This window comes from Stegodyphus dumicola, chromosome 4 (genome assembly GCF_044657685.1).
Source record: "Stegodyphus dumicola isolate Sdum_Otavi_A_Nest chromosome 4, ASM4465768v1".
Lineage (NCBI taxonomy): Eukaryota > Metazoa > Arthropoda > Arachnida > Araneae > Eresidae > Stegodyphus > Stegodyphus dumicola.
In genome coordinates, this window is record NC_140771.1 from 82,390,020 (window position 1) to 82,406,016 (window position 15,997).

Genomic DNA, 15,997 nt, shown 5'->3' on the forward strand with positions numbered 1-15,997 from the left:
TAAAAATGTTTGATGTATGTTTGCTTAGTGTTTTTCTTTGATGTTTTTTAGTTCCTCGGTAATACTGAAGTTGATCAGCCAAAAGGAATTGATGTGGTAAAAGATGGTATTCGAAAATTAAAAGTTTGTATTCTTTTTGTTTGTTATAGTTATGAATATTGATTGAACAATAATTCATGTTTTATGATTAGTTTAGCAGAATTTTCAATTTGTGTAGAAGAAAATTAAAATGATTTCTTTTCCTTGGGTTTAGACTTAATTACTAATAGTCTGTTTTTTTATATATAATTTTAACTATGTATTTTGCATTTAAATATTTATTTTATCTTTTTATAATGACATTTTTTAATCTGATATTTTTATATTAGTATATGCATTAAATGCTTTAGCATTTAAATTATTGTTGTTCTTGTTTAATTGTTGAACAGTTTAACCAACAATTGAAGAAAGCAGAAGGAGCAAAAACTCCTAAAGTTGAAGTAACCATATCGATAGATGGTGTTGCTATTCAAGATCCAAAGAGCAAAGTAATTTTCTGTTTTTCCTATCATAATAGATTCTAGCATCAGGCACAAAATGTATTTAATCAAAAATGTATGCTTTCCTAATACTAAAATTAATAACTGTTAATATTGGAAAAAGTTCATAAAACCTTTTTTGTCTTTACTATCACAATATTAGATTTAAAATATAACTCTGTAGAGCATTTGATTGTTTTATACATGAAAAGAGTTTGAAATGTTCATATTTCAATGTACTGTGCTAAAAATCTGTCAGGTAACAAATGTGTATGATTTTCCTTTGTTTATCTGATTCGAAATATTTTATTTTCTATGACTTTCACGTATTATTTAAAATTTTCAGAGCATTTGATTGTTTTATACATGAAAAGAGTTTGAAATGTTCATATTTCAATGTACTGTGCTAAAAATCTGTCAGGTAACAAATGTGTATGATTTTCATTTGTTTATCTGATTTGAAATATTTTATTTTCTCTGACTTTTACGTATTATTTAAATTTTTCATTTCCATGGAATATGTCATAGATATTAGGATATATTAAAATTTTAATATTTTAAAAGTAAATCGTGCTCTACTTTTTTTTTTTTTTTTAAAGATTTGAATTGTCTTATTACAAAAAAAAATTCAATAAATTAGAGTCAGCAAATTTTTCAGAATGTACAAAATTCTGGCAACCATGTGCGTATCAATTAAACCATTCTTCACTTAATCCTTCAGTCAATCAGTGTCATCAATTTCATGTGCTTTCCTTCTGTTATATTCCAAGTTCCAGTGGCTTCTAAATGTCATATTTTTTGCCTTGAAATCTATTTTAAAATACAAACCTGTGGAATTTGCTTGCAGTGTAGGACACTGTGGTAATGCAAAGTAACATACTGCGGTAACATTTTTGCAGTAATACAGTATTTTGATATTAAATCGCTAAAGAAAATGGATTGTTAGATAGCTAGTGCACAATCCTGAAGCTGTGCGCAAAACCAAATTTATGCAGTGGATTTTTTTTTTTTTTTTTTTTTTTTTTTTTTTGGTTTTGTTTTGTTGCGTGTGTGTAAAACAGATTGATGTGTGCATGGAGAGGACAACAGAAAAAAAATTACAGAGGAATTTTGTGAAATTTTCAAGCATTTTATTTTTTAATGTATCATATAATCCTTATTTAATAATTAAAATTTGCGTCTTAAATTGCTAAAGTGCATTTTCTTTTGATAAATTTGCCCATTTACGATAAATTCCAAATGTTTGTGAACCTTTTTAAAACATGTTGGAAAAATCAGGTGCCAATTTGCGCTTGGTAAGTAACTTATATCTTTTCATCAGTCAAAAATGTCAAATATTGCTAAGGTGGTTGCGTTAGTACACTTGTACCAAATTTCTTTCCTCTGTCCTAGAAAAGAATGCAGTTTTTTACAACTTAATTCAAGAAACAGTTATTATATCTTGAAGCACAAAAATTAAAATACTGTCATGATCTTAATAGAGTTAAATAACATTTTACAGACAGATTCTCGTAGTAGGAGAAGGTTTCAAACTGTTGAAGTTTAGCATGCAGCATATTTTGATAAACCACAGTTCACAAACTTAATTCATTCATAAGGAGCATTTGTCAACCAAAACATAAAATAAAGCAATTTTTCATGTAGAAATTAATTTAAAATGTATTAATTTGTTCCTAAATCACAGTTGATTGTCTGTTCAAACTTTACAATCTTGCACATACAACAAAATCGCATTCCGCAAAGTTAACTTTTTATGGAAAAAATGTGTTAGGTGTAATTCAGTTTAAGAAAGTATGTATAATTTAAACAAACATATATAGTTGTAATTAAAAGGAAAACGAACTGTTAACTGAAATATATTGCTGCTTAATAAATATGTGATAATTTTATATATATATGTATAGTTGGTGGTGAAAGTTGGTGATTTTTGCTAAAAATACAACTCTTTGAAAGTGTCACAGTAAAGAGTGTAGTTTTTCAGTGCCTTTCATGAAATGCCCTCTTCTTTCTTCATATGACTCAATCTCCAATACAAAATCAGGCTGTTTGTATGCCTTTTTTTAACAAGTCTTTTAACTTCTTCAAAGGTAAATAAATTCATTTTAAATTGTTTTTCATTACCACTGCTTTCACCGTTGGTTGGTATGATAAGATCATCTAATTCTTTGTCGTTTCTTGATTAATTCTTTCACTTCTTTTTCTTCCACATCTGAAACTGCTTCATTACAAATATCTTTTGCAATTTCTACAATTTCTTTGGTGTCATTGAAAACCTTTAAAATTGCTGATAACTTCCATCCAGAACTGATGCCAGTAAGCATTCAATGTTGATGAATAAATGTTGACTTGTGTATAAATGAAATTCCAGCATCAGATAAATCAAATGGAAATAAGTTACTACATATAAGCAAAATTGCATTCAGCCAATACGCACTTGGCAAGGGTTTGCTTTAGTACTTTGTGCACACATTTATAACTCCAAATCATAACCAAACGTAAATGGAATAACCAAAAATAGAAATAATTAAATATAAAACAACAAATGTTAACACAATATTAAACAGATAAAATAGATTAAAACTTAATTTTACTGTACTTGTACAAAGGAGAGTGGGTGGTGTAAATAAAAAAAAGGGAAATATTGTTGTTTGGTTTTGAAATTCTCTTACATAAAAACATAAAGCATGTTCTTTTATTCTTTTTTTCCACTTTGCGTGAGATTCACTGGTCGTCTGTTTCACTCAAAATTTGTCTGATGTGTCACTCAAAATTTGTCCGATGTGATTTGTTGCTGTTGTATACGTTGTAAAATGTTCTAAATTGAGACATGTAATTGAAAATGCTTATGTTGTAGCTTGCTGCTGCATTGTCAGGGTAATATTGTTTTGTGCAAACTTTCGTATTACCCAAATGCACATAGGAGAACTAAAGTAAATTTTCTTTCCTTATCTTCCTCTGAACATTAGATTTCTTTCATAATAGCATTTCATTGCTGCTTCTAAAGTTGTATTGATTCTTTCTACTTGAGGTTATTGTTTCTAACCCTCCAGTAATTATTCATATCTTCTCTGTTAACTTCATGGCCTATGGCTTTTATCTAAACATCAGAGAATTCAAAACTACTATCTGCATGCTAAGACTTCTGTACAAGAGCAATAAATCAGTAAAATTAAAAGAGACAAAAACACAGGTAATAAAACATTTAACCAGTTTGGAAAATTCGTTTAAAAAAAAAATGTTTTTCTCCCCATGCACAGACTGATCTGTTTTCGCTTTAAAAATATCAGAGTATTGCACAGATTTGGCATCCATAAAACTTCTGGCATTGCATACTGACCAAACCAGATATGTGCTGCATGTATACATGGGTTTCCACATGAATACTTTTTGGTGTTACCACATATCTATTTTGGCGACATACTGCTTTGCCTCGTGAAAAAACATTTTTTTCACAGTTATTCAGCGAAATTCCAATAATCAGATAGTACGAAGAATAGTTTTTTTCCCATTTGTGTCATGAGCCGGAATGGCAAAGAACTACTGTATAATTTTCAGACCCTCAGAGTGACATTTAACACTTTTTGATGATCTGAAATAATAAGCCGCCCTTTTTTAATTAATGAAATTAATTTTTGCCCTTCAGAATGCAACTGATAATTTGTTTAGGTTGTAAGGTTAGTTAAGTTATCATTAGTGTACTAAGCCTTTTTTTTAATGAAATTATTTATGCATTCCAGAATGAAACTGATAATTTGTTTAGGTTGTAAGATTAGTTAAATTATCATCAGTGGCTATCCTTTTGCCTTTCCTTTCTGTACATGAAAAGTTTTCAAGCTTCATCCATTTGAAATAATAAAATTCCTTAACTGGTTCAGTCCCTATATCTAAATATCCCAAGCAATCACTGTACAGATTTTTGTCAGCATATCAGAAATGTTCTTTTTTGAATCCTCCATCCTTTTTTTGTATTGCAATATATCTTTATTTTTTCTTTTAAAGCTAAGCTTTTCAAAAATTCAAATCCATGTGTCCAGTTTTCAAACATTCATATTAATTTTGAAAATCCTTCCAAATGCTACTTTAATCCTTGAAAATGATGATTAGTTATCCTGTTCTTCACCCTTGAAAAATAAAAGCCGTCGCTAACCTGTGTGCTTAAAACACCGAAACGCCCATCCCATCCATTTCCTCTCCTTCCCGTTTGTTAATGCACAAAGAGGTGTGAAGATTTCAAATGATATCCTTTCTACTTCCTAACAAAGAAGCTTCCATTAGCCTTTCAGGGCAAGCTGTCTTCAATAAACTGATACAGTGCATTTGGGAAACTGCATCTGCTACTGCGTAACTTGGGGGGGGGGTAGGAAATAACATCACGATATCACTTGTTTCGGGTGATTGTGGTTGTTTCAATGAAAGGCTGTCTCGGGCATTTTGGGCTTCAAAGGGTTAATCACGCTCTGGTAATGCATTAAAAAAAACACTTGGATCTGTATTGAGTAGAGCTGGATGATCCACTCCGGAACTCATTCAAAGAACCATCTCACTTTGCTGAGAAATTTACTTCTGCACTAGAAAATTTAATTGTTCTTTTACAATTCACGGGCAGCTTTTTTTTTTTTTCGGGGAGGGGGGATTGGGCTAGGAATAGAGATTTCCAGCTCCCCTTTTTTGGGGGGAGAAAGGAATGTTTATTCCTCATGTTAAAAATAAATTTTTATCATTTTCCAATGTTTTCAAAATATTTTATTATAGATTTTTATTGTTAGTTCTGTATAGAAAGGAAGTTTTAGGGAATCTCAAAACTGCAGTTGAAAAAAATCAGTTTAGGAAGGTAACATTTGATTGGCTCAGTTTTTTAGATCCCACAACTTGCTTGATTCTTTCTGTTCTTCAGTTCTTCATTTTAGCCTTTGCTAACTGCTCTTGATTCTCCTTTCATTCTGGATCTTTTTCATCAAGAGTATTGATAGTGAGGAGGGAGTCTTAAATAAGAACACGTTCATTTTCATTAAGCAAACAGTTCTGATCCAATCCCATAAAAAGTGATTTACACCTCTCTAGTGTTGAAGGAAGGGGGGGGGACATGCCAATTGTTAAAATTTGAGGGGAAATGCTGATTGATTCATTTTTGTGTAAGATTTTTAAAAATATAATAAATAAAGTAACACTTGATAGGTTTTTGTAATCTAAATATATTTTAAAATATTTCCAAGCTTGCATTATATAAAATCATTTTGTATTTTTCAAATGAATGTTCCAGTAATCTGACACATTATTTTCCTTTCTGGAGCTTAAAAAAGGAATTATTTTTATAGTAATGCTTATGTAATCATGCATTTATGACTAATAACTGGTGATTTTTTTGCAGCAAATATTCCATCAGTATCCCCTTCATCGCATATCTTATTGTGCCAATGACAAATCAGACAAAAAATTTTTCAGTTTCATTGCTAAAGAAGAGCATGGAGACAAACATATGTGTTTTGTTTTTGCAAGTGATAAGTTGGTATGTTATTAATTTCTGAAAGCGTATTTGTTTTAAATCTGTATAAATGTTAATTCTTGTTGCAAAACAGGGAATTGTGTTTAGCATTAATTGAATTATTAACACGTTGATTGCCCAACATGAGATAACTCATATTAATGCTCTTCTTCAGGATGCCCAATATGAGTCATCTCATAGTTTCTTGACTTGCCACTTTTCCACCACTACGAGTCACTTACTCGCTTAGCGCTTGTTTTAGCTGTACCGAGGCAACAAGTCGAAGCATGTCTGTACGAATCAACTCATAGTGGGTTTCTGCAAAGAGCTTTGTCTAACAAAAGCCGACCACAAGATAATTCGTAGGACTCTTTTTTTTTTCTACCAAAAAAAAAAAAAAAAAAAAAAAAAGGTTGTGTAAACTTTTTAATGATTATTATGAATCATAATTAGTATTTTTGATAATATAATATGATTAAATCGATTTGGCTTCTCCGACCAGAATCCGAAAAGTGCCATGGCAGTCAACGTGTTAATTTTAAAAATGTATGCGAGTTTGTTGAACCCTTTTCAATACCTTTTGGTTAATGTGATGCTACTTCTTACCAAGTATAAATGCTGATGTTAAGGCTAAATGATAATCCAAACAATATATACAGCTTTCTGGAAAAAAAGTAGCCAAACTACACAATAAAAACAGATATGAGCATTCACAAATAAGAAAAATATGACATGGATTTTACGAAATTAATTTTACACTGCACAGGAGGCATAAGCTGCTAAATTCATTTAATGATGCCAGAACATTTTTCTTTACATATGTCATGTGAATTCAGCTGAGTAGAAATTTAGGTAGTGAGGGGCAGGGTCTCACTGGCATATGTTCTCCGTTTCAACAATTTGCATGTATCATCTGGTATCAGATCACCTCAAGGGATATTTTAAGCTGCAAGTATTCATATATGGAAACTGCTTAAATTCCAGCAAACAGGATAGATGCATTAGTGTTTTCATGGTTCTCCCTAGTGTGCATCATGGATATGAGACAATTTTCCAGAGAAAGCCCTCTGTAGAGGCATTTCTTTCCTTAAGCAGGTAAATCTTGTGTTCTTGGCCATAATCAAAAAGACCAAACCAAATCGTCTGCTAATAATGTTTATTATGGCTGAAAGTTTTCCTTGAACAAACACAGCTGCTAGGAAATATTCTTTTCAACATGGCATTTATGATATAAACAACTACTACATTTGGTGCTTTAGTGTGCAGTTTTTTCGTTTGTTTTCATTATTAGCACAATAGGTCATTAGAAAGTTTTGTAATAAAAATTAACTCTGAAATGGTGAGGAGATTCATTATGCTACATGGATACAACAGGCAGTCTAAAACAAGTGAAAAACACCTGGTCTTCACAAAATCCATTAAGCTAAAGCTATATCATACGGGAACTTGCAGAGGAGTTAAAATTTAAAGACTTTTACTTCAGGTGGATGCACAGGCTGTGAAAATTGAAACAAGAATTGAGTTTCCTGCTGTTAAGCGTAGGATTGGATGCAAATTCTGTTCAGGTTCCATTACCTGCTATTAAGCACAGGATTAGATGCATATTATTTTGGAGATGCTCTGCTGCCATTGGGATGAGAAATTTAGTTTTAACAGAAAATAATGTAGATCAGTATCAATATCGAAATATTCTTAAAGAAAAACTGTGAAAGCATCTGTGAGAATACTTGGAACTTACTTGGAACTGCTTTCAAAGTCTATTAGGATAATAATCCTAATATAGAATTTGAAATAAGAATTCTTTGAATCCATAGGAAGGAGAAAAGACTAAGGAAATGTGCTTCTTTGAAAGCTCTATTAATGGCAGTTCTTGTGCAGGAATGAAACAAAATCAAATATTCTTGCATGAAAAATTTGTTGAATCCATGCCAAAATCACATGAAAAGAGTAATTTTAGCTAAATATCCAAAGAAATACTGAGTGACCCATAATTTTAGTAAATATAAGTTGTTTGTTCAGTGTCTGAATATTCATGCGAGTTAATTTTCAGAACATTTTAAAAAGCTTTTTCCAAAACAAGCAGGTTTTAAGAAGATAATGAATAGCACATATGAAAGAAAATCAGTTATTTTGCCAATAATTTTGTAAGCAATATGTGTGAATAAAATTAAAAAATACAAGTCCCCGAAAAAACAAATGTTTAATTTTTTTCCTGTCAAAAAATTTTATTCAAATTTTTATGTTGTGACATCTAGTGTCCTAACAGTTAGTATACACTGTATAAGATGCTATATTGCTTAGTCTTTGAAGTTGGTTTGTTTGTTATTATGTTTTAATTCATTTTTATTATTTGGTATATTTTATTAATACTTATAAAAATTTTTAATTTCATACAAACGTTTTTAAATCAGTTTTGGTATCTTTTTCAGCAGTGTTAAAAAGCATATGAGATATCTTTTAAAAATTAAATAATATAAGTTAGTGCTTTCTTAAAATTAATAATTCAAAACGTTTTATCATATATCTAGTGAAGTGTGAATTTCATTTAAATATGTTTAACTGTTGCTGATCCAGCTACTGATATTTATTATAAAGCTGAATAAGATATGGTTTGATAAAATAGTAAAGAAAGTACAAAATTAAAAACAAACCAGTTTTGTTATAAGTAAAAATAAGTATTTCACATGACAAAATCTGTAATCTATGAAATGGAGATAGTATTTTTTGTGTTTTTTCTACTTTTATAGTAGAAATGTAGTATTTTTGTGTTTTTCTACTTTTATAGTAGAAATTCTTTATATGTATCTCACAGCATAGCTAGTTGCTTCAGTGCTTCCTTTGATAATTACTACCATAAAAGCATCTCAAAATTTGTCTGCTGTTATCTTCCATACTGTTTATGTGTGGAAGATAATGAACTGTAGCAAAATGTATTTAGTTTTAAATTTTCAAACTACATCTGTATTTAATTGTGCATTTTATGATGTACATCTTTCGGTGCAAGTCTAAAAATAAATAAATAAATAAAAATAAACTACTACATTTGGCACTTTAGTGTGCAGTTATGACTGACAATTTGTTAACCAGAAAGTAATTTTTTTGTGTACGTGCTTGTTTTCATTATTAGCTCAATAAGCCCAAATTGGTTATTAGTCTCAAAACAGGATTTTGTATCGTCCACTGTGAATGGCTGTATCACTTTTCAAATTGTTGTACAAGATCATTTTGCAGTTTTTGTTGTATAAGACCGAAATGTTATTGCCTTGTATTATTTTTTAAGAAAATAAATGATGAAGAATCTACATATATGTGTATATGTTCCTTATATTGTAAAAACTTTTTGAATAAGGTAGTCCTCCTCCCCGAACATGTGCACCTGGGGGGTAAGATTATGAATTTTATGTTTTGTATTTTGAAAAAAAAAATCAAATTTTATATTTCATGTCTTGTAAAACAAGTAATGAATTTTTGATTAAGGAACTCAACAATTTGGAAGTGAGCAGTGGCAATACTGCAGGGGTGTTTGTGCTCCGGGGAAACCCCGGAATTCCGGGGATTTTGAACTTCGATACCCGGAAATTCCGGGGATTGTCTTTCAAAAGGAAGTAGGAATAATAATTAATTATTTATTTTGATCTGGGTAATTTTGTTTGCTTTGAAAGCAGAAAACGCAAGGTCAGTGTGTGTGGTGAAAACTTTCCCTTTCTTTCTCCAAAGGCAGTGATAATGCGTGAAAAGGGGGAAAATAACTTCTTTTTTGTTCTTTCCTTATTGCGAGTTATGACTCATTCCCCCGGTTCTTGGACATTCTCTTCTGGATTCTTTTCGGCAAGTAGGCGCGGCAGAAAAAAAAAGGGAGAGACTTCGTTCGACCAGATGTGGGATCACGTGACTCTGGGTTCAAAGGTCTTATCTCTCCTGGCGTGGTGCCAATAAGTAGAGAAGGGGGATTTTTCGCCGTATTAGCTATTTGTCATTGATCGCTTCTCAACTTTGTTTTTTCCGCTGTGTAAAATTTTCGTTTCATTTATTGATGCACGTGTAAATTTTTCGTTTCGTTTATTGAAATATTTTTTTATTTATGTACGCAAGAGAATTTCACTATGAAATTTCTCGATATAAATAGTGATATTATACAATTAGAAGAAGGTGTCCGGAATGCATTTAGGTGGAATTGGATTGAATGGAGAGATGGTAATGGGGATACCATCGGCACATGGTGCAAGAAAATAAATGTTGCTGGACAAGCATATTGTGTTTTTTGCTGCTGAAGTATGGTGGGGAAGGATTCAAGGCTTTCAAAAACTGTGATGCACATAAAATATTCAAAGTGCATTAGACATTCAATGACTTTAAGTAATTATGCTAATTCAAAAAATACTGATGACTTACTGGAGACTGATGCTCGGCCATTGGATATAGTGACAAGAAAAGCACGCCAAGAGGTATTAATAACTTCGTTTATCGCCGAGAATTCTCTTTCTTTCAGTGTAGCTCCCAATTTAATTGAACTCTGCAAACAGTTGAGCCGCGATCAGTAGGCACTAAACTCGTTGGAAATGTCCAGGACTACTGCATGTTATAAGATGAAATATGGGCTCGCAAAAACTATTAAGGAAAATATCATTAAAACTTTAATGGAGACTCCATTTTCTCTAAATTTGGATGAAAGTACTAGCAATGCTCAAGAAAGTATACTGGCAATATTGGTGCAGTTTTATGACAACAATCAAAATGAAGTTGTAGTTCATCATTTTGCATCTCTAAAGATGGAATCTTGCAATTCAGAAGCTGTTTTTAAAGCAGTTGTTAATACTATTGAAGATAATAATATTCCATGGGCAAACTTAATTAGTGTATTAATGGACTCATGTAACACCATGTGTGGGAAAAAAAAAGGGTGTTGAAACCAGACTACGATCAAACAAAGCACCCCACTTATTAGATATTGATGGTGACACATGTCACACAGCTAATAACTGTGCAAAAAAATTTGCTTCATGTTTTGATAGATACTTAGAAGATTTGTTTGATGACATCTATTTTGATATGAAAAGCTGCAGTAAAAGAGAAAATTTTTTCAAAATCTGTGAATCCCTTGCCATTAAAAAACTTAAAAGAGGACTTAAAAACATTTAGTTCAGATGAGTCACCTATAAAAGTCTCTGAAAAACCTTCTACATTAGCAGAAAAGCAAACTGCTTCTACCTCTGCATGTGCAGTTCTCGAGGAAATTTGTTCAACTGTAAATGAGGAAAATAAAAGTCAACCTTCCTACAATTATGAAGTTTACCACAAAAGAAAGACAAGCCCACAAACATCAGAAAATTAAAAAAAAAGCAGCAGAAATTAGATAATTATTTTTAAAGAATTAATTCAGGTAATTTAAAATATTTACATAAAATGTAGTAGTTTATATGTTTAAAATGTATGGTTATTAATTTTGTAAAAAAAGTAACTCATTGAACTTTTATAATTAGGTCATTCAATACTTCATAATTGTAATTTTTCATTTCTCTCCCCCCCCCTTCTCGAAACTCCAAAATGTTGGTAGTAAGTGCTTAAAATTTTCAGGGGATTTTTTGGGGTCCCACAAACACCCCTGATACTGTTGTACATAATAAACCATTTTTATCTCCAGCATGCAAGACTGTCTGTTTGTAAATTCTAAAGATATGCTGTTTTTAAATACTTTGTGATTTTTCCATTGAATTATATATGGTGTTAAGTGCGAAGAGCATGATATTTAATTAATAAGTTTGACACGCAAAACATTAATGATAAAAAGACAAAAGAAAGCTTTACAAGCCATCTTGTTAAGAAAACTGAACATTGATATGATGAACTGAAAAAATAGAAAAGTGTATGCCAACATTTAACAGTGCATCAGGAATTCTAAACATGTGCTGCTGTTAATTTTTGTAATTTTACTGTTGAATTGGCATAAGTGCAAAGAAAATGATGTTTGATAATAAATCTAAAAAGACAAAAAAGCAAACTGCGTTAGTAGGAATGAGTGTAACAGCAGATTGGTAGACTGCGAGCTCAGCGAGAGTGGAAGGAAAAAGCATTAACAAACCCTTTTGGTGCAACCGTTAAAATCTAAACCCTTTCACATTTTTCTTTTTCCTTTCCCTCTTAATATTAATTTATAATTCTGTTAACAGAAGTAAAGGTCAGGGTAAATGTGAATATTATGTTATTGAACAATGAACAATATTAAATAGCCACAAAACAGTAATAGTTTTTTCCTCACTATTCAGTTTCTTTAATTTATTCCAGTTCTCCTCTGTATGATCACAGTGGATCAATATATTTGTTTAGATCTTGTACTAAATATTGAAACCCGGTACACATTTATTTCTAATGTGCTTATTTATTTATTTTTATTTATTTATTTATTTATTTTGTTTTAAACATTTTTCTATTTTAAGCTGCAAAATTTTTTGCAAAATAAATGTCATCAAACTTTTTTTTTTTTGTAATAAAAACGTTTATGCAAAAAATGTTGATCAGTAACTGATATAATAATTCAAGTGCTCGAAAGTTTTGAAGATAATATTTCTTGATGTGTTGTTTTGCGTTTTTGACGTATTATTTCGCGTTAATTTGTATTTATTATTTTTATGTATTATTTTGGAATTACCATATTTTTAAGGTATTTCAAAGGTGTGATAATGCTTAAATATCAGTTTTGAGATGAACTAGAGCAAGCACATATCTGCTTTGCTTCATTATTTGGTTACCCTATTCCAATGGAAAGCTGTAGGTGCAATGTTTGTTCATCTTGTGTTGTACTGCATTTTGCAACATACATTTTCTAGATTTCATGAGAAATAAAATACAGAAATACTTAAACTTAAACCATATCTGAGCATTTGGCATAGCCACAATTATAATTTTGTTAATCCTGAGACCGGAAACCACCTGCACAGATAATGGAATATGTGTGGGGGTAGGATATACAAGTAAGTGACAATACAATATGATACAGCTTCTCATCACCTGTTTAACAGATATCATATAGAAACAAAGAAAAATTATGGAACATAGGAGTCTATTTGGTGCAATTTTGAATGCAACTGCCGAACAATACCTGCGGAAAATCAAAAAGGCCTATTTAATTGATCTTTTAATATCAAATTTTATGTCATTTGTCAAACATGTGTTCAATGAATGCTGGCTTATAGGAAATGCTGAAAAAAATTTCATTCATTCATGATGTAATAATATTGTTACAGGAATGAATTAGTGATTTGCATCTTTTTATTAATAGGCAGAAGACATAACTTTAACAATTGGTGAAGCTTTTGATTTAGCTTATCGAAAATTTCTAGATACATCAGGGAAAGATCTGGAAACAAAAATGCAACTGATGATAATGCAGAAAAAGGTAAAAGCATGCAATTTCTTTGATAATTGAATGAACTAATTTTTTTACACTGCAAATAAATTTATTGATTTGCTTCGGTTAGCTTTTTAACTCATTAATCATGACCTTAATTTATTTATGTTCATGGCAGTCTTTCAACATAATGCAACCCTGAATAAAATTGCTTGCTAATTATTGAAACCATTTTATGAACATTAAAATCTTTTGTAGCAGCTGCCATGTATTACAGCATAAAAATTTTGTGCGAAGCCTTTTTTCCATTTCAAAGCATAATATGGTAAACTTTTCGTACTTTGCTAGCGTATTTAAACTAAATAAAAACACTTTTGCTGACTGTTATAAAAAACAGTTTTCTGCCACCAAGAAAAAAAAAAAAAAAAAAAGGTGAAGTAAAGAATATATGTTACAAATATATTAAAATTTATTGACTTATCAAATGTTAGAAAGCTCTAATTTAAGATTGGGATAATATATGTAACATTAATTTGGACTATTTTTTAATTGAATTGTAATGGGTTTCTTTTTTAGTGCATTTTAAATATTTTAATTACATAATCATACTTAGATTCAAATACTATGCATAATATAAGTAGGATGATTATATATGTAAATGATTCCTGAGCCAGCAAATGTGTATGGCAGAAAAAAAAAAAGTAAAAGAAAAATAGAAGGCAGGTTTTCTTATGCAGAGTTTTGTAGCTCAATTTTGTAACCAAGATTTTTGTAATATAGGTCTTGTGCATAAGAATAGGCTTTCATAAAAATCAGTTTTAAGAGTAAACATATGAAGACAAAAATTCTGAAAATACAACTTGATTTAAAATGTAAAGTATGTATACTAATGGAAATATTCAATATTCACTCAAATTACACTTGAATTAAGTTTAGTATGGGAAATCGCAAAACAAGATTCCAGGCAAAGTCCCACTTCACATTCTCTGTGATTTTTTTTTTTTTTGCCAGTTGCAGCTTTTTCTAGCAGCAAACAGCATTCTGCAGGTTTTATTTTATTTTATTTTATTTTTTTTTAATAAATGGTGTTAGGAGATAAGTGGTTTCAATAAAAAGGAAGTTTTTGATTTAAAAACACTTGTTTTGGCTGATCTGTTTAGAAATAAGTTTCTGGGACTTGAATATTTACAAAGCTGGAGCAGAATCACATTGCAACTTTTGAAAGAAAAATTCTACAAAATGTTCTATGAGCTTTAATGATATATATATAATTAAATGGGTGATTATAATTAAAGTTTAGGTTTCAAAATGCTATAAAAAAAGAACCACTGATGAAAATGACGTCAAATTTGAAAGGAATGTTATTGAAGAAGGCGGAAAGCGTATGGCAGAAGAAAAAATTTAGTTTCAAAAGTTAGCAACAGATAGCGCTGTGAGCTGAAGAAGATGTAAATTAAAATGTTAGTTAAATTTCAGCGTTATAAAACCGCCAGGTACAAGGCTGTTCGTCATTTTGTGTCTCAGACGTTCGCCATGGGTGTTTCACTGCAGCTCGCGCTCTGCTGGTAAAGCTGTATTACAAGAATGATGATTGTGCAAGAGTAGATCTGCAAAAATTCAAGACACTGAAGGGTATAAAAGAAGGCATTGGTCCAATGAATGTTGTGGGTCTAAAGAAAATGATGCAAAAATTCAAAATGACAGGTTTGTTTGATGTGCAATCAGGTAGAGGGAGAAAACGAGGTCGTTCAACAGTAGTTGAAGAAGTGGCCACAGCATTTACAGGAGGGGTCGGCCGGTGGTGTGCAATCATGCAGTGCGTGAGGAATTGCCCGAACATTGAACAGGCCTGTGAGCAAGGTGCTGAAAATTGTACAATACATCCTGCAATGCTATTCGAGCAAAATTGGCCATGTGCAGGAGTTGCTTCCGTCTGACCTGGCAGCAACAAAGACGTTTGCGTTAGAATTCCTTGCTCACATGGAAGTGGATAATGAATGGGCATGGAAAATTTTGTGGACAGATGAAGCCCATTTCCATCTGACAGGGTACATTAATACCCAGAATTGTCGAATATGGGCAACAGAAAATCCACTGGCAACGCACCCTGTACCACTTCATCCTGAAAAGGTCATGGTGTGATGCGACTTTACAGCATCATTCATCCTACAGAATGAATTGGTTGCCTTATGTGATCCAAATGTATAGTGATTAAAAAAAAAAAAAAAAGTTCACCTGAGATTTAGTGGAGTCAAATTTTCTAACTATTCAGGAGAGGAACTAAAGATCGAAAATAACCAAAGAGTCATTGTGGAGAAACTGTTGGGTTGAGGCGAGCGAACGTTTTTTTCTTATACGCATGCATATTAATTATGATGGCGCAGCTGTCTCTTCTACCGACACATCCGTCATTCGAGCTTCGAGCGTAGGGAGATGGTGAGATGTTACTTGCTGTGTGATGGTCAATACGATTTCCTGTGTGATATTTTTATTCATTATTCATGTAAATAAAGTGTGTTGTCCTACGATGGCTTCTTTACTCTAAATATTCGCCTCTGAACAACAGAAACCTTGAAAGAAAGGCCTTGGCCCACAATGGGCTGTCTATTCCACGTATGATGATGATGAAGAGGAGGAAATATCTGGCTTGCA

The 15,997-nt window shown here is 31.4% G+C and overlaps 1 protein-coding gene across 2 annotated transcripts in view; it reads left to right on the plus strand.

Annotated features, from left to right (window-relative positions):
- LOC118192356 (PTB domain-containing engulfment adapter protein 1-like) overlaps positions 1 to 15,997 on the plus strand; it is a 77,003-nt gene that overhangs the window by 37,187 nt on the left and 23,819 nt on the right. For both annotated transcript variants that reach the window (XM_035363302.2, XM_035363301.2), the window contains exons 4-7: positions 52 to 123; positions 429 to 527; positions 5,887 to 6,024; positions 13,277 to 13,393. In XM_035363302.2, coding sequence (XP_035219193.1) covers positions 52 to 123; positions 429 to 527; positions 5,887 to 6,024; positions 13,277 to 13,393 — 426 coding nt within the window. The remainder of the gene's footprint in view (positions 1 to 51; positions 124 to 428; positions 528 to 5,886; positions 6,025 to 13,276; positions 13,394 to 15,997) is intronic.